Raw genomic sequence first — 26,088 nt, 5'->3', positions numbered from 1 at the left:
GTAAGGAATGAGGTTCCGGAGAGGGACGAGAAGCCTGGAAAAGCTGAGGCTGCAGGCTGCAGAGAGCTGCAGAGTAACCGGGGTCCTGTGGAGGGGGCTGTGCGGGGGATGAAGCAGCACACCCACTTCAACGACAGATCCCAGGAACATGCGCAGACGCACGTCCCGAAACCCCTGCGAGCTGTGCTCAGAAAGCTAAAAAAGAGCATGGGTGGAGAACAGCCAGTGGTCGGTCGGATTCTTCCCCTGGAACGTTTCGGGTGAACGGAGAGCACCTCTCCCGATGGAGAGTGGCAGCAAATGTACTGTCAAGGCTGAATTCAGAACAGCTCGCGCCGGCTTCAGATTCTATTCAAGGAAGATCATTTTACGTCTAATTTTTTACCATTGTGAAGTTTAATAGCTTTCATTCCAAAGTATACAAAAGTGAGTTAAGAAAATATCACACCTTACTTTTTTAGTGAGAATGTTAATAATGACCATTAAAAGTATAACCAATGTTGACGTTCATAAGAGTGACCTTCGCAGTGAGTTCCTCAGGGGTGCAGCCAAGAGTCTAAGGGAGTGAATATCCAGAACAGACAGCAACCAAGTCCAGGGCTGGGGACTCAATGGCCTAAGTTTCTCAGTGATCTGCAATTCTCAGGAAGGAACCCACATGTTCCCATGGGTATCTGGTGCTTTGACATAAGGAATATTCCAAATCCATGGCCGATCTGGGGAAAAAAAGATTATATGTAATATTTATTTGAACTGGAACACAGGAAACTCACCCTCCTGATGAGATAAAATCATTTTGTGTGCTGGATTCTACAAACTGAAAAACCTTTGGTAAACGAGCCCCCTTTTGGACAACGGCTTTTAGAAAAGGTTCATGCTAAGACACAGGGCTTGGCGGACACGGGGAAGCAGGCCAGCAGAGACTGAGGGCCAAGCCTCGTACTGCCACCTGCTAGCTGTGTTACCTTGACCAGTCACTTGATCTCTCTGAGCCTCACATTTCCTTACTGTTACCTACATCATGGCACCATTGTGAGGACTGAATGAGATGGATCCATGTGAGGTGCAAGACATAGTGTCTGACAAAATAGGAAGAGCCTAGCAAAGAGCAGCTACTAATTTTCTCAGTAACAGTTCCTACAATGGAGGGCCGCATTTCTGCTCTCAGTGGTCCCATATAACCAAAAGGCCCAGAGTCAGGTCCATAAAATGATTTTGTTCTGTTCTTTAAGGTTAATAACTGATGAGACATGAAGGTCACCGAATAGATGACTACAGACCAATGCCAAAGAAAGCCACATGCCTTACAGTGGAAAAAACACAGAGGCGCCATCCCCCATCTATATAATGGGATAGGAAATAAATTTACATCTATATACAGGGATAGGAAACCCTGGTGATGTAGGGGTAAGAGTTATGGCTGCTAACCAAAAGGTCAGCAGTTTGAATCCACCTTGGAAACCCTATTGGGCAGTTCTACTCTGTCCTTTAGGGTCGCTATGAGTTGGAATCAACTCAAAGGCAATAGGTTTGGTTTTTGTTTTTTATATAGGGATATACATACATACATACATACAAACATATATATATCATTGTTGCTGTGTGCCATCGAGTCGATTCCGACTCCTAGCGACCCTATATGGCACAGTAGACTGCCCGCTAGGGTTTCCAAGGCTGTGACCTTTACAGAAGCAGACTGCCACATCTTTATTCTGGGGAGTGGCTGGTGGGCTTGGATCGCTGATCTTTTGGTTAGCAGCCAAGCGCTTTAACCACTGTACCATCAGGGCTCCTGGGATTAAGAAGAGAGGAATTCTTTTAAAGGCCAGGTTGGGAGCTGTGCTGGACTATGCCATGAATGCCAAAGTCTTCATTCTACTTCTAAAAACACTGACCAGTAAAAACCTTAGGAATAGCAGCATACACAACACAAATACAAATGAATACCAAAAAACCCACCAAACTGATGGTGTCAATTCCGACTCATAACGACCCTATAGGACAGAGTAGAACTGCTCCATAGGGTTTCCAAGGACCAGCGGGTGCATTTGAACTGCCGACCTTTAGATTAGCAGCCAAGCTCTTAACCACTGTGCCACCATGTGTACACAGACACACGGAGTCCCAGGGTAGTGCAAACAGTTAAGCACTCAACTACTGGCCGAAAGGTTGGCGGTTTGAAACCACCTAGAGGTACCTCAGAAGACAGGTGTGGCGATCTGCTTCTGAAAGGTCCCAGCCTTGAAAACCCTGTGGAGTTCTACTCTGACACACCTGGGCTCACCATGAGTTGGAACTGATGCAATGGCAGCTAACAACTATATATATATATATGGATGTAGATAGGTTAAGGAGCCTTGGTGGTGCAATGGTTAAGCACTCAGTTGTTAACCGGAAGGTTGGCGGCTTGAACCCACCCAGTGGCTCTGCAGGAGAAAAGACCTGGCAGTCTGCTCCTATAAAGATCACAGCCTAGAAAACCCTATGGAGCAGTTCTCTGTCACACGGGGTTGCTTTGAGTTAGAATCGACTTGACGGCACACAACAACAACAAAAGTGGGAATTAAACTAATCACCTCCCTGGGTTGAAGAATAAATGAGAGACCATGTCTCAAAGTTCCTGGCATGCTGTAGGTGCTCAATAAATGTGAATGTTTCCTCTTAACGCACGTTTCAGAAGCTGAAAAAATTTGAATGAATCACTTCTGCCATGCAGCCCTACTGCTAGGCTCAAACCATTACAAAAGAACCCTGATAATACGGGTCGTGTGCAAATACACTGCAAAGATTAAAAATTAATCCCCATAATTATTGTAAGTATTAGAGACAGAGAACTGGTAAGTATTAGAGACAGAGAACTCTGAAGTGCTGAGTGCTTACTGTAAACTGCTACTTTGTGAATTGACTATGCTGCCCGGTTAAAGCCGCGGGTGAGCGTTACAAAGAAGCCTTTGGGAGGCTTTTCCTTGAGTAAAGGCAGATGGGAGCTCAGAGGATGACTTGGGGAACAATGATATCTGCTGCTTTCTCCTTGGCTGCCTCGCTGTGTGTGTTGAATAATCTTGCAAACATCACCTCCCAGCAGGAGCGTGCAGGAAAAAATGCCAAAGACAGCAACAAGTTATCTGAACTGTGTTCTCTTGGCTCTGGCCTTGAGATGGTTTCAGAGCACGAAAACACTTTTGTTAATTAAGCTCGTTAGCGAGGCATAAACCTGGGCCTATTGTTCATGTTTGTTCCGTAAAAAGCTGGAGAGCTGTAAAAAGACGCTGGTGGTGGGCCTTCCCGCCCCTAATCACTGGCCTTAGTGAAGCACTGGCTTTGCTCTCTTCCATGAGATGTACCACGAGCTGTGCCCACATGCTCCATTATTCACCCATCTTTCCCTGTAAACTGCTCCGTTGTAACATCAGCTCTGCTTTCATTCCCAAGGCCGAGGGCATCCCGATTCCTGCTACATGAACGGCTGTATACTCAGGAAGATATTCTTCAGCAGTGCAGGACTTCTGATGCAGACATTTACCAATCAGCCAGAAACTTTAAGATCACCACTGTATTTACTCCATCTCCATCGACATTAGTCAGTAACAACCAAGGACCTGGAAGCCACGCTATTGAGGAAGCCAGAAACATGGCCAACAGGGAGGTGAAAGATGGGGTCTATACTTCTGTTAGGTCTTTTTACCCACTACTACTGGAAATCAGCACCAACATTCACTATCTTACACAAAAGCCTGTTTTAAGCCATCTGCCTAAGCTGTCCCCTGAGAGAATAACTTGGTTCATAATACATTCATGCATATGTTCAACATATTTATTTGTCGAGTGCTGATTAGCTGCCAGGTACTTTGCTAGGTGCTATGGATAGAGTCTCTGGGGAGGGTAAATGGTTAACATGTGTGGGAGCTAAATGAAAAGTTGGGGGTTCAAGTCCATCCAGAGGCGCCTTGGAAGAAAGGCCTGGAGATCTACTTCAGAAAAACCAGTCATTGAAAACCCTGTGGAGCGCAGTTCTACCCTGGCACACACAGGGTCGCCAACCAGTCACAATCGACTTGACAGCAGCTGGTTTTTAGTTCTGGATTTTATGGCAAGTGAGGGGGTCAAGCCAGACAAAGCTGAGGTCCTCACTCACAGTCCGTGGGGAAGAAGCACAAGCCAAATGGCATTGGCTGAGTTCTGAACCTCACCAGGCCTGCAGCGGCTCTCTAACCTGGCTGACACTGGAAGCCCTGGGCAGCCTATTAAAGCAGTTTCCCAAGACCCACCCCCAGAGAGCCCGTTTCAGTAGTTCTGGGCCTGGGCCTGGGCCTGGGCCTGGCAACACCCAATTTTATCAAACTCTGAAAGTGATCACGATGCAGCTGGAGTCTGAGCGCCAAGGCCAAAGGGGATAGGAAGCTGTCTTTTTTTCTGGAATATAATGTTGTTGTCGTTTGGTGGGATCAAAGCCAGTTCAGACTTATAGTGACCCTGTGTGACAGAGTCAAACTGCCCCATAGGGTTTCCTAGACTGTACTCTTTCTGGGAACAGATCGCCCGATCTCTCTCCAGGGGAGCTGCTGGGTGGGTTCAAACTACCAATCTTTCAAGTTAGTAGCCAAGCTCTTAACTGCTGCACCACCATGGCTTCTTTGAGATCTAATAGAAGGATTTCAGACAGGAGTGACATGATCAGAGCTGCTTGGCAGCAATGGAGAGGATGGCTTCCAGTGGGAGGAGACCAGGACCAGGGAATGAACAAGGAGGCCAGGCGAGGTGAGCATTAAGGAGGCCTCAACTGAGGCCACAGCAGGAAGGCTGGGAGCAAAGGGGCAGAGCGTGTGCTTTCTCTCTTTGTCCCTGTGGTCAGGACTGCATGCATCTCATACCTCTTTATAATCCTGACATTTAACTCCCTGCAACCGGTGGTACAGTATAACGGTAAAGAGAATGACGCTATAGCCACACTGCCTGTGGAGCCTTGACTGGGTTAACCTGAGGTGTCATGGTTAAGAGCTAAGGCTGCTAACCAAAAAGTTCGCAGTTGGAATCCACCAGGCACTCCTTGGAAACTCTATGGGGCAGGATCACTATGTGTCGGAATCGACTCAATGGCAAAAGCTTTTTTTTAAAAATCTGTAAATTGGGGATTACACTAGTACCTGTCATGGGGTTATGAGGATTAAATTTATTAATTCATGTTAAGTGCTTATAATAGTTCCTGGCACATACTAGATGCTTGTTGTCATTGTTAGGTGCCATCCAGTTGGTTCCGCCTCAGAGAGACCCCGTGCACAACAGAACAAAACACTGCCCGGTCCTGAGCCATCCTTACGATCGTTGTTACGCTTGAGCTCATTGTTGCAGCCACTGTGTCAATCCATCTCACTGAGGATGTTCCTCTTTTCTGCTGACCCTATACTTTGCCAAGCATGATGTGCTTCTCCAGGGACTGATCCCTCCTGACAACATGTCCAAAGTATGTAAGACCCAGTCTCGCCATCCGTGCTTCTAAGGAGCATTCTGGTTGCCCTTCTTCCAAGACAGATTCATTCATTCTTTTGGCAGTCCATGGTATATTCAATATTCTTCGCCACAATTCAAAGGCATCAATTCTTCTTTGGTCTTCCTTATTCGTTGTCCGGCTTTTACATACATATGATGCGATTGAAAATACCATGGCTTGGGTCAGGCGCACCTTAGTCTTCAAGGTGACATCTTTGCTTTTCAACACTTTAAAGAGGTCTTTTTGCAGCAGATATACCCAATGCAATGCGTCGTTTGATTTCTTGACTGCTGGTTCCACGGCTGTTGATTGTGGATCCAAGTAAAATGAAATTCTTGACAACTTCAATCTTTTATCCATTTATCATGCTTATTGGTCCAGCTATGAGGATTTTTGTTTTTTTTTTATGTTGAGGCCCAACCCATACTGAAGGCTGTGGTCGCTGAACTTCATCAGTAAGTGCTTCAAGTCCTCTTCACTTTCAGCAAGGAAGGTGGTGTCACCTGCACAACGCAGGTTGTTAATGAGTCTTCCTCCAATCCTGATGCCCCTTTCTTCTTCATATAGTCCAGCTTCTCAGATTATTTGCTCAGCATACAGATTGAATAGGTATCAGGGATATCATTGGTGTTGTCAAATGGATCCTGGCTGAAAGCAGAGAATACCAGAAGGATGTCTACCTGTGTTTTATTGACTATGCAAAGGCATTCGACTGTGTGGATCATAACAAATTATGGACAACACTGTGAACAATGGGAATTCCAGGACACTTAATTGTGCTCATGAGGAACCTGTACATAGATCAAGAGGCAGTTGTTTGGACAGAACAAGGGGATACCGATTGGTTTAAAGTCAGAAAACGTGTGCATCAGGGTTGTATCCTTTCACCATACCTAATAGATGCTAGCTGCTATCAATTATTGAGCCCTGGTGGCACAGTAGTTAAAAGCTATGGCTGCTAACCAAAACGGTAGGCAGTTCAAATCCACCAGCTGCTCCTTGCAAATCCTATGGGGCAGTTCTACTCTGTTCTCTAGGGTTGCTATGAGTTGGAATCGATTTGACGGCAATGGGTTTTTTTTTTTTTTTTTGGGTTTATTACAATTATTATAATTAGCACCATCACCCTAACCTCATGGAAGATGAGGACTGTCATTATCCTATGTGCTGTGTAGACCCTAATTTAAGTAAAAAAATCCTCTTCTATTAAGCCAGGTAACAAGCTCTTTCCTCCAACCCTCTAAGAAATGGCCCTTGGTAGGAATTTATGACTCCACCCTCCCACTGTCTTCTTTCCAGGGGAACTGGACATACCACCTGCAGAAGTCACTGTCTGCCACCTGAGCAACACTTCCAATTGTTTCCTTACAGGGGGCACAGGCAGAGTGGGGTGTGTGCCTGTGGGTGGGATCCCAAACAGAAAAAGCAGACAGATAAGAGTTCTGATGCCACTTTGCTGTCACCTACTCTGACATCAAGTAATGCACAGAAGGACACGTCAGCTTGAAATATGAAGGACAGTTCCAAAAGATGTCCCACCCGATCCAGCAGAAATGCAGTCTTTTGTAATTGCAGTATCAGTATTATCTGAAGTACATCAACACTGTTCTCTGTGAGGAATGGCACGTGTCCATCTGTGGCTATATACAGCGGAACAGAAAAATCTAACTAGTCAGGGGGAGAATAATTCAAATTGCTAAAAACCAAGTACTTAATTCAAAGGAATCGGATAAATTACTCTTATTTACTAAGATAATTCTAGACTTCTTCAAGCTTCCTGATTACAAAAATAATTTTGAAAGATGAGCTAGTAGCTTACTTTTGGCCTTCGGTTTGAGTTATGAAACAAAACTAGATTTTATTAAAAATGATCAAAATCATGTCTAAAAAATTTTTTTTGGCTGCTTCCTTAAAGCAAAACAAAACAAAACCTCGTTTCTATAGATCTTTCAAAAACAGGCCCTTAAAAAGTAAAATAAGACATAATATCAATAATTTTAAGTGATTACTCTTTTTACATTTGGATAATATAAATTTTTAATCAACTTTCTGCTTCCATTACAAAATACTTTATGAATCTGAACGCTTTTGATTTAGCAGTAATTCTGACGGGTCTAGACTGAAGTTTATTTCTAGACTATCTGAATGCAAGGAACGATTTAAAATTAATCAGACATAGCAAGGAATGATTAAACCATTTAGAAAAGTGGCTTTAAAGCATGCTAGAGGATTACATACAATATACATGTATTAAATCTCTATCATGCGTATCTCATCTGCCAAGCAGGCAGGTCTTAAGGCACTTTTCTATTGAGGCATTATATTTGCATTATAATATTAGTTCCAGCCACTTAACTTTTTATTATGAAATATACTTGTAAAAGATTACATATAACTTGGCAGATATCTCCTTAACCAAGTGATCAAAGTTAACATCACCAGTAACTGTTGTTGTTGTTACGTGCTGTCTTGAATAGTGCTGCTATAACAGAAGTACCACAAGTGGATGGCTTTAAAAAAGAGAATTTTATTCTCTCACAATCCAGTAGGCTAGAAGTCCGAATTCAGGACACTGGCTCCATGGGAAGGCTTTCTTTATTGGCTCTGGAGGAAGGTCTTTGTTATCAGTCTTTCCTTGGTCTGGGAGCATCTCAGCGCAGGAACCTCAGGTCCAAAGGATGCACTCTGCTCCCAGAGCTGCTTTCTTGGTGGTATGAGGTTCCCTGTCTCTCTGCTCGCTTTTCTCTTTTATATCTCAAAAGAGATTGGCTTAAGACACCATCTAATCTTGTAGACCTCATCAATATAACTGCCACTAATCTGTCTTATTATATCATAGTGATGGGATTTACAACACATAGGGAAATCACATCAGATGGTAAAATGGTAGACAGGTGTCGCTGAGTCAGTTTCGACTCACAGCAACCCTATGTACAACACAACGAAACACTGCCTGGCCCTGCACCATCCTCACAATTGTTGTTACGCTGGAGCCCACTGTCCACTGTTGCAACCACTGTGTCAATCCATCTCATGGAGGGTCATCTTCTTTTTTGCTGACCCTCTGCTATACTAAGCATGATGTCCTTTTCCAGGGACTGATGCCTCCTGACAACATGTCCAAAGCATGTGAGATATAATCTCGCCATCCTTGCTTCTCGGGGGCATTCTGGCGGTTCTTCTTCCCAAAACAGATTTGTTCGTTCTTTCGGCAGTCCGTGGGCGTCAATTCTTTTCTGGTTTTCCTCATTCATCATTCAGCTTTTGCATGCGTATGAGGTGACTGAAAATACCATGGCTTGAGTCAGGTGCACCTTAGTCCTTAAAGTGACATCTTTGCTTTTCAAGAGTTTAAAGAGATCTTTTGCGGCAGATTTGCCCAGTGCGATATGTCTTTTGATTCCTTGACTGCTGCTTCTTTGGGGTTTGATTGTGGATCCAAGTCAAACAAAATTCTTCACAACCTCAGTCTTTTCTCCATTTATTATGATGTCGCTTATTGGTCTAGTTGTGAGGGTTTTTGTTTTCTTTACGTTGAGGTATAATCCATACTGAAGGCTGTGGTCTTTGATCTTCATCAATAAGTGCTTCAAATCCTCTTCACTTGCAGCAAGCAAGGTAGTGTCATCTGCATAACACAGGTTGTTAATGAGTAATTGAGCACATCAATATCATGTACCTCCTGATACGATACACCGGGAAGAATAAGACATCACTCCTGTGGTATTCCTGACAAAAGTGCACAACCTGGATCTAATTATGAAGAAACAGTGGAAAACCCAATGAAGAACACAAAATAACTGGCTTGGGCTCTGCAAAGTGTCAATGCCATGACACACACAAATAAAAACCTGTGGAACTGTTCCATATTACAATGGAGACTAAAGAGACATGATAACTGAATGCAACATGGAATGTGGAATTTCTCTTTTGCTATAAAGGATATTATTGGGGCAACTAATGAAACTTAAATAAGTTCTGTAGGGAATAGTAGTCAATCAGTGTTAATTTCTTCCTTTTGATAACTGTTTATGTAAAAGAATGCCTTTATTTTTAGGAAATGCACATGGAAGAGTACTTAGGGAGAAAGGGACATCATGTTTGCAACTTTCTCGCAAATGGATCAGAAAAAAGCTGATGAGAGAGAAAGATTAAGTAAATGGGATAAAATCCTGACCTTTGAGGAATCTGAGTGAAGCAAGTATGGGAATTCTTTGTACTCGTTTTGCAGTTTTTCTGTAAATCTAAAATTAAGTCATAAATTTTAAAGAAAAAAATACTGGTTTTGCAGAAAATATTTGTGTTTTCCTTCTCTGACAGGCTTCCACCCTACACAGGTTCCACTGTGTATCTGATCTGTGGAATGAATGCATCCACGTGCAACTACTGCTGCACAGAGCAAGGTCTACCTGCAGGAGTGTTATTTAGCTGAGTCTGAGGGACTGTTTTACTGGATCATTTCTTGGTTTCAAGCCTGTAATCTTTTCATATAATCTGATTTAAGAAATACTGAAAAAGATGTTGTAAGTGTTAAGTGTTAGAGTGGTCTAAATATTACTTTTTAAAATGAAGTGCTTTTGAAATGTTCATCACCACTCACTTTTCTAAATCTTGGTAAAAAATGCCTTTTTATGAATGACATGACTCCCCCGATGTTGGTGATATTCGAATTATTGGCATTATTCTACATGCTACTGAAGCCATGTAAAAGATGAAGTAGTAGTGATAAAACATACAAAACTCCACCCTTATCTGCATCTTTCAGAGGAAATGCCGAAGAAATAGACAACTCAGCCACACACCGGAAAGCCTTCTGCTTGCTGGCCAAGTAAATGATCTATCACTGCACAGTCTAAGAGACTTCCTACTTCTGAAATGTTACATTCTTGGGAATGCTTTCCCTACTGGAACTGAACGGAACTCGGCCCATGTTTAAGGCTCTTCTCTCTCCATTCTGGCTTCCACAGACCTTTGGAGAATAGGACTCAAGTGCAGACTGGTATTCCAGCCAGGTTCTGGTGAGGGTGGAGGGTGCCAGGCCCAAGGCCACACCATACGTAGGAGGTAAAGACTAAGGCAGTCACGGGAAGTCCCCACCTCCACGAACAAAAGCAACAAAAAGTTAGATGTGGAAGGAGGAATGATCAGTAGCCACGGTCTTGTGATGGTGGCAGGGGTAGGGACCCACCTGTGTGTACAAACCTTAGACTTCATCATCAGCTAGCCAAGGGGAAGGGGCAGGGATTAACACGGCTTGTCTATGATGTGAAGTTGCTGAGCGGTACAAACAATTAACACCCTCGGCTGCTATGAAAGGCTGAAGTTTGAGTCTACTCAGAAGCACCTTGGAAGAAAGACCTGGAGAACTATGCTGAAAAATCAGCCATTGAAAACCCTGTGGAGCACAGTCTCTTCTGACACACAAGGAATCACCATGAGTTGGAACTGACTCGATGGCAACTGGTTTGACTTTTTTGGTTTTCGTCTATTATGTGCCAGGAACTGGACTAGACATTTTAAATAACATAGCTGTTTTTATTATTTAGATATTTTTGCCTTCTAACTCTGTGCTAGACACTGTGTTAAGCACTTGACAGACATCACCTCAGTTAATCTTTTCAACAGCGCTGTGAGGTAGGTGTTCCTATTTTCCTCATTTTGCAGAAGGAGAGACACTAAGGCAGACAGAAGGTTACCAACAGCCCAAGATCCCTCGGTAAGTCATAGAGTTGGCACGTAAACACAGTCCGGTTCTAAGCAGCGTTTTCGCTTTTGGTGGGGTTTTCAGATTCCTTGAAATTCTGGTAAAAACTGCTACGTAGCCTTGCTCTTGAAAAATGAATATGCATGACTATATCACAGTTTAGAGGACTCAAAAAGTGCACAGAGAGAACACTGCATCCTTCTGCTCTAACACGCTCACTGATGTGCACCCACACATGCAACCACACACACATACGCGGCTTGGAAAAGCAGGGAGATGAGAAGGCTTCTGAAACGTATATCAGCACAGTGGATTTGAGATACACAGAGTCACCTGGATGAGGCAGGAAGGCACACCAGACAGCACACGATAGGATTAACCTTGTTAGGTGTGTCAGTGCAATCTAAGGAATGGGTCCATCAGAAGGGGTTGAGTGTGGCTCATCATGGAACCCAGAAGAGGGTGACTGAAGCCAGGGCAGTTGTCAGGTCCCATGCAGGACTGTCTAGGGAAGACAAAGACCCTCTGGGCAAGGCTGACCCTGCTAGGGAGTCAGAGGTTTTGGACTACGAATGGGGCGTGACGCCATTAAAACTTTCCAATCAGAAAATGGATTTTCCCTGTTCAGATTCAGTACTTGCTCGGCAACCTGCAGATTATACGTTGGCGACCCACACGGGGCTCTGCTTTCCAGGGGAGAATACCCTGGCTGTGGTGGCGTGAGCACGTGCCACTCTGAATTCATACACTGTGTCCTGGTTGTACATCTCCTTCTGAGTGGGTTTAGTAAGTGTGAGCCCCCTTCAATGACAACCCCTTCAATTTCAGGGCTGATGAAAGTGGCTGGGCAGACCCAGGGTGGAGGGGGAGCTGCCCTAAGCCAGCCACTCAGCCTCCCTTTGAGACACCTTGAACCTGCTGTGAATCTTCTTCTTGACTTTCTACTGTGAAGAACGCTCAGTCACTGCCCTTCAGAAAGGTGCCGTATGGTGCGGCAGTTATCAGTGTGGTCTGGGGACCTTCCTTTTAGTGGGTCCATTTTTTTTTTAATGAGGTCAGAAACATTTTCACCATAATGCCAACCGTTATTTGTCTTTTTGACTTTCGCATTTTCACGAGTGTATAGTGGAGTTTCCAGAGGCCACGTGACACGTGAAATCACAACAGACTGAACACAAGGGCAGACTGGAGGATTCAGCCAGCCAGTAAAGGGACTGACGGAAACGTAAAACCTTCCTCACCAACAACTTCTACCCCCTTTATTGGAAACAGTCGTAAAAACCTGTTATTTATGTTACTCTGCAAAGGGTTTACTATTGTTGTTTTCAAACAAATGAATAAATATTTAAACATTTCTCGGTTTTAACTTCTAAGATAGTAAATATCAATAGACATAAAAGCCCATATCAGTGAAAGCTCTTTATGGCCCTCAATGATTTTATGATTGCAAAGAGGTCCCGAGACCAACCAGTTTGAGAACCATGGTTGCAATGCCCCCCGAGTCTCCACGAGCCAGGCTCCTACTCCTGGGAGTCCAGCGGCTTCTCCTGGGACACACACCCACGGTTCTGTCTCACCTTTGCTTCCATAAAGTTCCGGAGGCAGATCATACGGCACCGGAAACGATGCCATCAGCTCCTGGCTGCCCGAGAAGAATTTCTGTCTCACTTTGAAGCTGTCCAGGCCCTGCAGAAGGAATCTATGATTGCACCCCATTTTCTAGAAAAAGAAACACCCCCCCCCCCCAAAAAAAACACGCTACCAGAAGATCCCAGGAAACAATTTTATCTTTTGGCACTCACAAGAAAATTCAAGTTTTTTCAGAGCTATCTTAAATGTTCAATAGGTCAAATATACTTACACCCCCAAAACCATTTTCTTTCCAAAAACAAGAAGAGAGGTTCAAACATCAGGAATTAAATTACAGCAAAGTTTGTTAAGTTTAACAGAGGATATAAAGATACAAGAGAAACAATTTTAAATATTAAAGCCCGTTTCTACCAAACAGGATGTAAAGTTTGCAGGGAGTTTGCCCAAATCACTGTATAAAAATACCTCAAAATACTTTCAACATTTCTATGGTAACAGGCTGTCTGCTCTGGTGAGAAGAAATAAAAGTTGTTTCCATGCATAATAAAAATGACTGTAAATTTTCCAAAACAACGTGTTGGGAAAATAAAAAAGCAAACTCTTCAAGGCCCACCACAATGGAGGTTTATTCTAAGAACTTTAGAATAGGGCATTAGTTTAGATTTTAATCAGGTAGAAAAGAAGTTACGGTTCTATATCATGGCCAATTTACAACTGTCATTTCCATTAAGAGTCCCTAAGTGGTGCGAGGAGAAGCCCTGGTGGCACAGCTGGCTAACCTTGGCTGCTGGCCCAAAGGTCACCTGATGGAAACCACTTGCTGCTCCACGGGAGGAAGAGGGGCAGTCTGTGTCCGTGAAGACTCACAGCCTTGGAAACACTATGAGGCCGTTCTACTGTGTCTTATAGGGTTGCGATGCGTCTGAATTGACACAACAGCAAAGGGTTTGGTTTTTAGTTGATGCAAATGGTTAATGAGCTTGGTCGCTAACTGAAAGGCTGGAGGTTGGGGTCCACCAAGAGGCATCTCGGAAGGCCTGGTGATCTGCTTCTGAAAACCAGCCAGTGAAAACTCCAAGGATCACAGTTCTACTCTGACAAACGTGGGGTCGCCATGAGTCGCAATGGACTCAACGGCGAGTGATAAATGGAAAAGTTCCCTCTAATGCAGGGCCCTCATGTGCTGTGTTGCTCTCCCCATGCCTCCAACCAGTGACCATCTTCTCCCTGCATTTCTGGACTCTTCTCACACTCTGTTAGTCTGCCCATTTGTCTCTCATTCCTTCTGTCCACCCATCCAAACACGTAACCACTCTCCACATCCTAAACACCCACGTATCAAGCAGAGTTATCATCTTAAACCCATAGCTGTCAAGTTGATTCCAACTCACAGTGACCCTATAGGACAGAGTAGATCTGCCCCCATAGGGTTTCCAAGGCTGTAAACCTTTACAGGAGCAGACTGCCACATCTTTCTCCCACGGAGTGGCCGGTGGGTTCAAACCGCTGACCTTTCAGTTGGCAGCCAAGTGCTTAGCCACTGCACCACCAGGAGTCCTTTGTTAACGTCTTAGGTGCAGTGCCCATAAATAGAGCAAGGTCTAAGGTTCTCTGTCTCTGTGATGACATGACTCTGACAATCTGCCTCTGACAATCTGCATTCCGGCCTTTGCTGTGGCATTTACTTAGCTGTGTGAATGGCTGATGTTTGCTTTTGTTAATTCATTCTGGCTATACCATTGTTAATACATTGTTATCCCTGTCTTCGTGGTGTGTACAGTCCAATGGGAAGAAAAACATTAAGCAATGTATTAACAAAAGTAAATAAATAATTAGAACTTAAGATAAGTGCTACGGAGCCCTGGTGGCGCAGTGGTGAAGGACTCGGCTGCTAACCAAAGGCTGGTGTTGCAGTGGGTTTGCTTGATGAGAAGGGCTACAAAGAAAAACAAAGGAGTCCTGTAAGGGAGACTAGCAAGAGAGGCCCTTTTAGGTTTGAGGGGAGGGGATGGTCAGTGGAAGCCTTTCTAAACAAGTGACATGTGAATTAAATCCTGGAAGATGCGTGGAGTTTGGTCAAGTGAGGAGTTGGAAGAACAATGTTCCAGGCAAAGGGGATAGCACCTGCAAAGAGACTGGTATGTCCCAGGAAATTAAAAAGATAGTCGGTGGGACACTTGGCCATTTATTTCATTGGATCTTGGTTTCCTCATTTGTAAGATAGGGATAATAAAGCTCCTAGAGATGACCATATTAATGTTTTTCACTTCAGCATCTAGCACAAAGCCTGGCGCGCATCAGGTGTTCCAGAAACATCAAGCTGTAAATAAGGGCTCAAAATACCTTCCCTGCTTAGACTTCTGCATAAGGGCAAATGAAGTAACCTGCATCGAAGTACTTTGTGTGTGTTAAGACCTAAAGAAAGGTATGGGCCCACAGCACTGATGAACATGGTGACTGGTAATAGTAAAAGGCAGTATGTGACGGAGGCCTGGCCCAAACTCTAGATGGAAAAAGGAAGAAATGACCTTTTTTCCAGTGGCAGGATAAGGAAAGGCTTTGTAGAAAATGTTTTAGCTAGGCCTTGAGGAACTGGTATAACTGTGGTCAACGGAGAGATGGCGGGGAAGAACACTGGGAGAGACCCACATACACACAGGCAGAGTTGGTGAAGCATAAGGTGGGCATGTCAGGAGATGGTAAGGAATGGAAACAGAGTGGGCAGGGCTGGACAGGAGACTCAGCTGGGCTGAGTGAGAATCGAGCCAGAAGCTGTGTGGACGTCAGTGGCTTGCCCTGTCTGACCAGGCTCATTCCGGGCCATGGTGATGATTTGGGATGGAGATGATCCAAGTCAGGGGTGTTGGGGAAGACACCATCTTTCTGAAAGGGAACTCACCTGGTTAGATGTGTGCCCTAAGCTGTTCGGGCTGTTGTGTCCATCAGATGGAGGTGGACATAAGAAAAGCTAGGCCCTGATGATGTGGCCTCCGCCCTTGGATTCAGCCAGGCATGCAGCAAGGGCCTCATTCACCCTTGTTGGCCTTGCTGCTTACACTCCTTTACGTTGGTTATCCGTCACTTACAACCCAAAACGTACCAAGACTCCAGTTAAAGAGTGTGGCCTTTACTTCAACGTGCAGTGAGGAGCTGCAGAAGGTTTTGAACAGAGAAATTCCACTTTAAAGGCAGACTGGCAGAAGACTGGAAAATGGACTGGATTGGGAATTGCTACAACCAGGAGACCAAGAGTTACTGCAACATGAATGAGAAATGGATTAAAGAATAGTAATAGACTATACGAATAAAAGCATCATTTTAACAAAAGCTTAGGTATGAAGTAAGGTGAGTTTGGATGAGAGTGGTGTCAGCAGAAAGAGAAAGAAGGAAATAGATTTGAAAGAGAGAAGCAAAGCAATAAAATCAAGATGCGTGCAAGCTAGATAGGGGAGAAAGGGGCAGAAGACTAAGGAGACATGGAGGTTTCGAGCCGGCCCTTAGCCCGCCCAGCGCAGGACTGAACACTGGTGTCCCTCCTCACATCTGACCTTTGACACATTCCGGATCTGTGGAAAATCTTAACTCCTTACTTTTGCTTATCACTCATTTGCTGGGTTTGACTCTAGGCAAGCTATTTAACCTTTCTAGGCCTAGGTTTCCTCATCTATTATACCCAACCAAACCCAGTGCCGTCGAGTCGATTCTGACTCATAGCGACCCTATAGGACAGAGTAGAACTGCCCCATAGAGTTTCCAAGGAGCGCCTGACGGACTCAAACTGCCACCCCTTTGGTTAGCAGCTGTAGCACTTAACCACTATGCCACCAGGGTTTCCTCATCTATTATATGAAGGTAAAAAAAAAAAATTTTTTTTTTTTTTTTTTTTTAGTAATAGCTCCTATTTTTTTAATAGTTCGTAGGGCTATTGTGAGGATAAACAGTTACTTAGAACAATGACTGGTATGTGGTGGTAAGCGTTCAGTGGATGGTATAACTGAAAGTATATTCAGAGTGTTCTCTGTGATATGACTACTCCTATTTTACAGATGAACAAATAAATCTGGAGGTTAAACCATTGCCTAAGGGCACACAACTATGAAGTGGCAAGGCTGGAGGTTGAACACTGCCTTTCTGATCCTTGGTCCTACATTCCCTTCCACTAAACAATCTCACATTCACCCACAGGGAACCATGACAAAGGAAGAGTTCCTTGAAAATTTAAGGAAGAGGCCATCTTTAAGGCAAGCCAGGTCAGCATGAGCCAAATTCTGGAAATCCTGGTACCTAACATTTTTAAAGAGAAAGAGGCTTGGAGAGTAACGCCAATTTAATGACTTTTAAATACTCTATGGAGTATTATATAAAGACTACTGCCCTCTTCTTTAGCTCCTGGGTTAATTCTGTTATTTTCACATGCATCCTGGCAAAGTGTTAAGATTTTTCTCTGCCTCAGACCTAGATTGCATGTTCTCCATGTTTTGACCTAGGACTCCATTTTGTGGCACCAGCTTCAGATCCAGGGAGGGTTGAGCCAATCATGTCTAACAGGAACTAACATGCTTTTTTCTCGAATGCCATTTCTGATCCAAATTCTAGGGAATTATTAAAAAAAAACAAAAAAACACTTTTCCCTTCAATCTGGATGTCAAATAATTTGAGGCTGTCTTCTAATTATCATTATTTATATATCACACTTGGCATTTTACAAAACAGAGGAAGGCACCCTCCTAGGTGCAGATACTTAAGAGACAGTTACGACAATATGTTTATAAAATGCCAGGTGAGAGGGTGGACATATGTCACACATGAGAAATTGCTGGCTTTTCCCTTCATCAGCTTTAGGGGTGAAAGAGCTAGTTAGCGCTATGAGGATTTAGGCTTAGCAGCTTGGCTCAATCACAGGGAACGAGAAGCATGCTCCAATTGCGGTCAGAGATGTAGTTTACTTTTTAGTTGCATCTGTCTTAGTAGTCCCTCATGAGTCTGTCAGTTTGTTGTACTGTGGGGGTTTGTGTGTAGCTGTGATGCTGGAAGCTATGCCACCAGTATTCAAATACGAGCAGGGTCACCCATGGTAGATGGGTTTCAGCTAAGTTTCCACACTAAGACAGACTAGGAAGAAGGACCTGGAGGTCTACTTCTGAAACAGTTAGCCAATGAAAACCTTATAAATAGCAGCAGAACATTGTCTGATATAGTGCTGGACGATGAGCCCCTCAGGTTGGCACTCATAACAATGACTGTGAGGATGGTGCAAGACCGGGTTGTGTTTCATTCTGTTGTACACAGAGTCGCTATGAGTCGGAATTGACTCAATGGCACCTAACAATAACAACAATTTTAGTAGTGGAGCCCTGGTGGCGCAGTGGTTAAAAGCTTGGTTGCTGACCAGAAGGTCAGCAGTTTGAATCCACCAGCTGCTCCTTGGAAATCCTATGGGGCAGTTCTACTCTGTCCTATAGGGTTGCTTTGAGTTGGAATCGACTCAACGGCAACCAGTTTGATTTGGTTTTTTGGTTATCTGAGCAGCAGCCTCAAGCAGTAAAACCCTATACAAGGGATCAGGTTTTCTTGGGTAAAATGGTGACAGCAGCTGAACCTTTCAGAAGGAACACACTTAACCAAAGATGGACAAATTGACAAGGAGGTAAATTACAGGAAAGTGGTTGGCATATCCTTCCTATAAGGCAGTATATGATCAACAACTGGAAGCGTTTCCAGCTAGAGGCTTTGGAAAAGCTCCATGGAGGAGGGCAAACCTAACAGGCCTCGAAGGATGGGTTTTTGATTGGCCGAGGCTGGCTGTGTGTGGTGCAGTGCACATCAGATGGAGAAAAAATAGTAGCACAAAATCACAGATGGGACATCAAGATTTTGATTCAACTGGAAACCTCCAGGGTTATCAGTCTCTGCTTTCAACCTTCTGTTTAACTGCTTAGTTCATATGCTGTAGTTGCTGCTACTGCTAACATCAACTGCAGCCTCTGCAGAGCACTTCACAGGTACTAACTCTCAACTCTCACAATGATCTGTGGTTCCCGTACTACACTGTCCCCATTTTACAGCTGAGAAAAAGGAGGCCTACAGAAGAAAAACAACAGGCTCAAAGTCATACCAGGTTGGAAGCAGGATCCCAGCTCAGGTCTGTCTAGCTTCAAAGCTGATTTTCTTTCTTTCATTTTGGCTCCCATAGGCTCTAGGTCCCTAAATCTTCGGAACTGTGTGTTGTGGGTGAGTTCTCTGCTTGGTTCTTCTCCCATATTCTCTTTCTGGAAAAAGTTACTGCAGAGTCTCTAGCTAAGCACAGAGCATAAGTGCAGGATCACACACCTAGTAAGTGGCAGCTGCCTCCACAGCCTGTGCTCACAGATTCGCTAACAAGTACGCTAGCGTGAGCAGAGCACTGGGACGTGTGAGGACAGGGGTGGGAGAGGAGGCTGGCAGGCACACTGCTCCAGGTCACTGTGGACCCTGATGGCATATGAAGACATTTGGATGTCATCCAGCCAGCCTAGGGGTGCCACTGAAGGTTGACAGGCAGAAGAATACCCAGAGCCTGACACGTGGGTGGAAACCGCTTCAGCAGCAGTGGGGTAGTGGCCCAAGACGGGACTGACGGAAGGGAAGGAATCGATTAGTCCAGGGGAGAGATGACAGTGACCTTCAGCAACAGGCAACAAAATTCTTGCCAGGGCAGTTGGGACAGGATGTGGCAAGTGGATGTGGAGGGAGTGGAATACAAGGACGTGGCTTTACCAGCAGAAATGGAGAATATAAGAGGTTATGCCAAAAAACACCACTCGAAACGGTGCTGCCCAGTGCGGCCTCCTGGGAACCCTGAGAGCCCAGGACTGATGGCCTTGGCCAAGGAAGGTCATCAGAGGTGGGTGTGGGGAGGGTGAGGAGAGGGTTAAGGTGACAGCCCTTGTGAACTTTCTTAGTGTTTTCAGTCAGAACCACAGTCACAAGAAGAAAGCGCACACTTGCGGTATATGCCATTTTTGATAACAAAGAGACAAGTACTTTAACCAGGATGAGAAAAGAGAAAATAGAGATTTGAAGACTGAACGTTCTTTGGGGATTTAACTGAAACATTTTTGGCTCTGAACACAGAAAGGAGAGAATCTCCCAATTCAGGTGAGGCTGTGAGCTTGCTCAGCCCTAAGACAAGTGCAAGGAAGCTCATGTTACATTATCCATGAGTGTCAGACACTTATCCACATTATCCCAGAGGTAGGAGGGGTGCTAGCCAGTGTGTTAGGTGGGCTTAACTCCAGGGCCTAGCGAGTGTCTGACAAAGTACGTACTCAATAAACACTATCGAAATGAATTAAGTTACAAAAAGAAAAATACTTTTATCTCTCTGATATACACACAAATGCCTTAAGGTTTGGAATACAGCTACTGATCTCTGAAAGCACTGGATCTTTTCCATATTGGGATTTCCTGAATCTAAATAAATCAGTCCAATCTAAAAATTAAATACAATTACATCAAAAGGACAACCTGGAAAACATTACATAATTGATAAATTGGCATTAGACCTCAAAGAGAATAAAGTTCTTCAATTTAAATCAATAAACATTAATTATCCACTGGCAGTGGTTAAGCACTACAGCTGCTAACCAAAAAGTTGCCAGTTCGAATCCACCACCTGCTCCTTGGAAACCCTATGGGACAGTTCTACTTTATCCTATAGGGTTGCTATGAGTCGGAATTGACTCAGTGGCAATGAGTTTTAGTTTTTTGGTATATACCAAATAGGAGTCCCTGGGTGGAACAAATGGTTCAGTGCTAGGCTACTAACTGAAAGGCTGGCAGTTCAAATCCACCCAGAGGCACCTTGGATGAAAGGTCTGGAAGTTTACTTCTGAGAGATGACAGCCACTGAAAACTCCATGGAGCACAGTTCAACTCTGAAACACATGGGGTCACCATGAGTTGGAATTGACTTGACAGAAACTGTTGTTTTTTTTTTTAATATACCAAGTATCGCTAAGCGCTGCATACACAAAGTCAAATGTACCTTAGCATTAATCTCCAAAGCTGCTGAAAAGTGTCCCTAATCAAAGCAGAAGCTATTGACTACGTGCTCTAATTGCAAGTTAGGTTTATCTCCAAATGATGTGTTCACTGGTTCATTCACTTAAAAGCAGACAAAAAAATGGGAATAAATCAATGCTGGGTTACCAGGGACTTAGCAGCTTCCAGATCAATTCACAGAGGATTCAAATGGCACCTTTATTATGAATGGGAAATGCTGGCTCTCCATCCACTGCAGTTTTTAAGACCATAAGAAGCATCCTTTCCCACAGCCACTTAGTCCCTGAGTGACAGGCCCTCATCAGGACTGTGGAGAAGTGGAAAACAGCAGGGTTCTTTTGAAGTGACTGCCTCTGCAGTGTTGGAGACAGTGCTGTTCTGGGGACAAAACTTGACTGTTAGCAACACTGGCTTCAAGTCAGCGTTCTGGAACACAGTGATCGGGATGGCCTACTGGTGAAGGACAAAAGCGGTGATTCTGGCAGCTGATGACTCAGAAATGTGGGTGTTACGGACATGGAGTTCTTCCCAAGAGCCACAAAGGCGGGCAGAGCTCGAGAAACTGAATTCTGGATGATGCCCAGTCAGAAGAATGGCTACAACACTGTGTATTAAGTCAGTGTGGCAAACACGTACTAAAAGGCACATGCCTTGCTAATACTGAAAAGGGAAACCCAAAAAAGCCACAACACCGGGCCTCACTTTACAACAAACTGTGTTCTGGTCAGCACACATTTTTCGATGATAATTGATAGAGAAACTTCTAAGATGTCCATCCATTAAATGAATATTTAGAAATTGGCATTTGTAAGTAGCATCCTAAGTGTGTTTTGCTTTTTAAAACAATTCGACAAGACAGCTACAGGTGAGCTTGTCTGTGTCTCAAATTGCTTACAACAAGATTCATGAACATATTTACATACCTACTCTGTACAATGTCCCAAATTAAATTCACATAGTCTGCGGAAACCTGTTCTGTCCTTTGGTTCTCACTTTGCTCAGTCAGTATAGGGCAATGCATACTCTGGGAACACGACAGAAGTAACATCAACTAACAGACATTTACTAAAAGCCTCCCATGTGCCAGGCCCCATGCTAAAGCTGCTCACAGTCCAGTCAAGGAGACACACAAGTCAGTGGTTACAATGCAGTGGGATGTGTGATAAGCTCCAGGTTCTAGAAACCTGCAGAATGCAGAGGAGCGGCTTCTGGAGTGATGCTGGGTGAAGTGGGTAGGGGTAGGGGCATAGGGCTGTCTCCAAATACAGATTAAGGACAGCTGGAATGGGTGGGCCTGGCCCATAATGAGAACAAGTGGTTCTGAATGGCTGGAATATCAAGTGCCAGGAAGAGAGAGGTGAGACCTGAGCAGTCAGGAGTCAGGGCACAAGGAAGAGGAGGCCAAGCCAAGGAGTCTGGATTTTATCCTAAAGGATGTGAGGCAGATGGGGGCATGGCCAGATCTGGGTTTGATGAAGGCCATCCTGGCAGCAGGGTGAAAAGTGGTTTGGAAACTGGGAAGTGAGGTGGGAGGCAAGGGTTGACGTGTCTTGGATCCAGTGCAGCGGGGACTGGCGAGAATGACAGATTACCACGCAGCTTTAAGGAGTTAGGACTGGTAGGACTTGGTGATTAAAATGCTATGGGGGGTGGGGGGCAGGGAGAGGAATGAGAAGGAGTCACAGGTGATTTCCACCCTCAAGCTTAGACAGCAGGGTGGATGTAGCAGTATTTCAGTAATAATCAGCATTTTTTAATAGTGTAGTTTAAATGATTGAGATAGTGGTTTTGGGGACATCCGAAATTCCCTATATCCTCAAGTAGCTTTTGAGTAACAGAAATTCAATTATAATCACTGCAATTTTAAGATTACATTTTATAAGACTCAACATCTCTGAAAATTGGTCTGTTAAGGCCACTAGCCCTGCTTAGGAAACCTGGATGGCTTGTGTGGGATAAAGTTCAACCCATGTGTCTTGCTCCCCAATCTCCTTTGCAACATGAGCCCATCCTTCCCTCCTCTACCCCCATACCAGGCACACAGAACTGTTTGGGGCTTCCCAAATATAACATGCACTATCATCTCAGTGTGGAAGCCTCATCACCCCTGGACTATGGGTTAAACTTATTCTCATTTTTCAAGAACCAGGTTGGATGTCTGCCTCCTTAAAGCCTTCCCCAAGTCCCCGAGGCTGAACCACGTGCTCCCTCTTCTCAGAGCCCTTATATTTTGTACGCCTCGCACCACAGTTCTCATCATGTACTGTAATTACTTGTGCCTGTTTCCCCAACAAAGACTCCATCTCATTCCTCACTTTATCCCCAGGGGCTAACAAAGAGGCGGCACACAGGGCTTGTGGAGTGTTGATGAAGTCGATTTCAGGTTGCTGGAATGTTCAGTTACGAACCTGGGACAGACTTTGTGGAGGGAACAACCAACCTAAGCTGGCTGGTGCTTCCCATGCACAAGCTAAGAGTCTCACTCTACTGGAGCCTCACATAACCTCAGGAAAAGGACAAATTACCTTATGTCACAGATCTTTGGGTTGCCCTTAAAGTAAACACCATAAATGTTTATTCGGTGAAGTCCAAGCAAAGGTCTACTACTTTTCTGGAGGTTTTACCTGACAGTAAGCAACATAGGTACTGTGATGTAGTAGGCTTAAGGACCAAGTCTCCTGTATTGCAAAACCCCCTGAAACCCCTTTTTGCAGACGGACAAGACATGCATTGACTCACTTACGGTGAGCCCATAAATGGTAATATCTACCTCTTGGGGTGGATTCGTAGCTCACAATAATATCAGGGGATAGGGTTAGGGTAGTGCAGAGGCCAGGTCACGTGCTATGTGACACCATCCTCTGTCTTGGGGTGGACAGCAGACCTAAGCTCCAGCAGTCACTGGAAATGCAGAATGGCCAGCCACTGGCCAGGGAGCCACTGCAGCGGAGTCACACTACTGGCAGCAGCCCAGAGACTACTGAGGCTCCAGAACTGTCCCTACTCAGTCATTCCCAGATCTTGGCTGTTCAACTCTTCCATGGCATTTCCCCTGGCATCTTTTCAACACTCTCCCCCCTCCTGTGGGCTTAAGTGAGCTCAAGTTGGTTTCTGTAAAATGCAGCCACAAGAATGCTAATACCCCACTTTTAGTCATCTGGGTTCTACTCACTAAGGGCAGTAACCACCCAGATGCCTCTTAACAGCTCGCACCTGGATGGCTCTCATTCACATGTAGAATGTCTATTTGACTTTATGACCTTTTCACCCAGCTCCTTGGGAGGGCAAGGTCAAAACACTTCCGTGTACTGTCCATAATGCCCATTATACATCTTGCCCCTATCAGTTATGAGTCATGAAGGACGTAAACAACCCAAGCAAAGGGGAAAATGGCTGAGGACAAGATGGTGGCAATCTGTCAGTGTTACAGAGGAAGCCTCCTGTGAGAGCACTGTTCCGGGCTCTGTATCTTCAGATATGCCAGCGAACTTGGATTGATGGAGGATCTGCTCCCTGCTTAAGCAGCATATTAACGCCATGTCGCCCTGCTTGGGGCCTAGCCTGTGAATCTGCTGGTATGGCACAGAATGGGTGGAATCTACTTTTATATCCCTGTCTGATGGTCTTCATAGTAACTGAATCTCTTTTTTACCTAGAAGGTGCTACAGTGGGGCTTTTATTCAAAGCGTATAGGAATAAGAGTCCAGTAGGAAGTCAATTTGGGGATTCTAGGCGATTATGCCCATTTTTCCTCCTCCTGGTCTTTTCTGACATACAGTCAGATAAATGATATCTCAGGTAAAATGTGTAGCTTAGAAAATACCAGAGGACTGGGAAGGGTAATATAGTTCTTTCCTATTACTGTTTTCAGGTCAGAATAGTTAGAAATGACTACAATTGTTCAAATGCTGACAACAAAAACCAAACGAGAGTGACATGGAATTTATTCCATCACTTAAGTTATTATTGGGAGATAATTCTAGCCTCGGTTTAAAGTTACGGTCACTATAATCACGTTAAATTACCGTGTAATATTACCCTAGTGTGAATTCACTGCTTCCAGCAGCTGCGATAAAGCTGAAAGGTCATGAAAGGATCAGCTAGAAGACCAAGGTTTGAAGGCTGGACCCCTCTCCTTAGCTGTGGAGCCTTATGGAAGTCACATCCTTGTCTATAAAACAGGGTTAACCATCTACCTTACAGGGTTGTGGGAGCTGGAATCTCGGGCAGTACAGCTTCATGCAGCCCTGCTTCGTTTTACTCTGGAAGCAGTAGCCAAAAAATGTTGAAATCTTATTAATGATCCTCAGAAGAGGCTTGTTGGACAGTTTCATAACAAAACCCTTTGAACTACAGATGAAAAAAATGATTGAAGGTTGGCAAGGGGAGGAGAGAGAAAGGGAGAAAAGAGCCATTCATCTGAGCACGGCACGAGAAAGGAAAGCGTGTGGAGGACTGTTGGGGGCAACGGAACGGGGGGCAGTCTCCAACAAGCGTCAAGGCCACGTGAATTCCCACATTCTAGAAAAACAGTTGCTGTCAAGTCGATTCTGACTCACGGTGGCCCCTCGTGCTTCAGAGTGATTAGGCGTAACAGGATACAGTTGTCAGTGGCTGATGTTTTGGAGGAAACCCTGGTGGTGTAGAGGTTAAGAGCTACAGCTGCTAACCAGAAGGTCGGCAGTTCGAATCCACCAGGCAAGTTTTGGAAGTAGGCTGCAAAGCCTTTCTTCCGAGGTGGATTCGAGCCTCCAACCTTTTGGTGAGCAGCCACAGATGTTAACCATTTAACCACCTGTTTTTTTTTTTTTACATAAAGCCAAATTTAAGACGAAGTACAAGTATGCCAGCACTACCTTGGCCACATCCTCTGGTCCAGCCAAAGTGGTTACAATGGAGCTGTACTGTGTGCACGTTTTAACTACCACAATTTCCAATACAGGGAAGTGGCAAAAAAGAAAGGAAGGAGAAAGCATTAGCTGTCTTACAGTGTGAGCAATCGTGGCTGCCTTTCTATCTGTGAGCATTGGTCCAGAGTGAGTGTAAGAAGTGAGAAGGAAGGCGTCGTGCCTGCGTGCCTCCTGGAGGGGAGCATCTCTCTGGGCCATGTGTGCTCCTCGTGTTTATGGAAACATGTGGTTTGTACCACCTGGTCCCACATGCACGCCAACCACTTCACATGGGGGTCAGCTGCAGAGACTGCGAGCGTTTCCAGAGCAGCAAGACCAGCTGGCTGGGCTGAACCTCCTAAGGGACTGTTTCC

At 44.6% G+C, this 26,088-nt stretch overlaps 1 protein-coding gene across 4 annotated transcripts in view; it reads right to left on the bottom strand.

Annotated features, from left to right (window-relative positions):
- Positions 1–390: 390 nt before the first annotated feature.
- The window catches only part of TDP1 (tyrosyl-DNA phosphodiesterase 1), a 97,503-nt gene continuing 71,805 nt past the window's right edge, over positions 391–26,088 (bottom strand). The window contains exons 16-17 of one of the 4 annotated variants that reach the window (XM_049898922.1): positions 12,770–12,878; positions 391–716 (exon numbers count right to left, since the gene is read on the bottom strand). In XM_049898922.1, coding sequence (XP_049754879.1) covers positions 643–716; positions 12,770–12,878 — 183 coding nt within the window. In that variant the 3' untranslated portion in view covers positions 391–642. Of the gene's footprint in view, positions 717–7,672; positions 9,117–12,769; positions 12,912–17,161; positions 20,699–26,088 lie in introns of those variants that run through there. The other 3 variants (XM_049898921.1, XM_049898919.1, XM_049898923.1) reach the window with 3 other exon arrangements.

This window comes from Elephas maximus, chromosome 10 (assembly GCF_024166365.1).
Source record: "Elephas maximus indicus isolate mEleMax1 chromosome 10, mEleMax1 primary haplotype, whole genome shotgun sequence".
In the NCBI taxonomy this organism is placed as follows: domain Eukaryota; kingdom Metazoa; phylum Chordata; class Mammalia; order Proboscidea; family Elephantidae; genus Elephas; species Elephas maximus.
The sequence above is the reverse complement of the archived record's forward strand: the minus strand, read 5'-3'. Positions and strand labels throughout refer to the sequence as shown.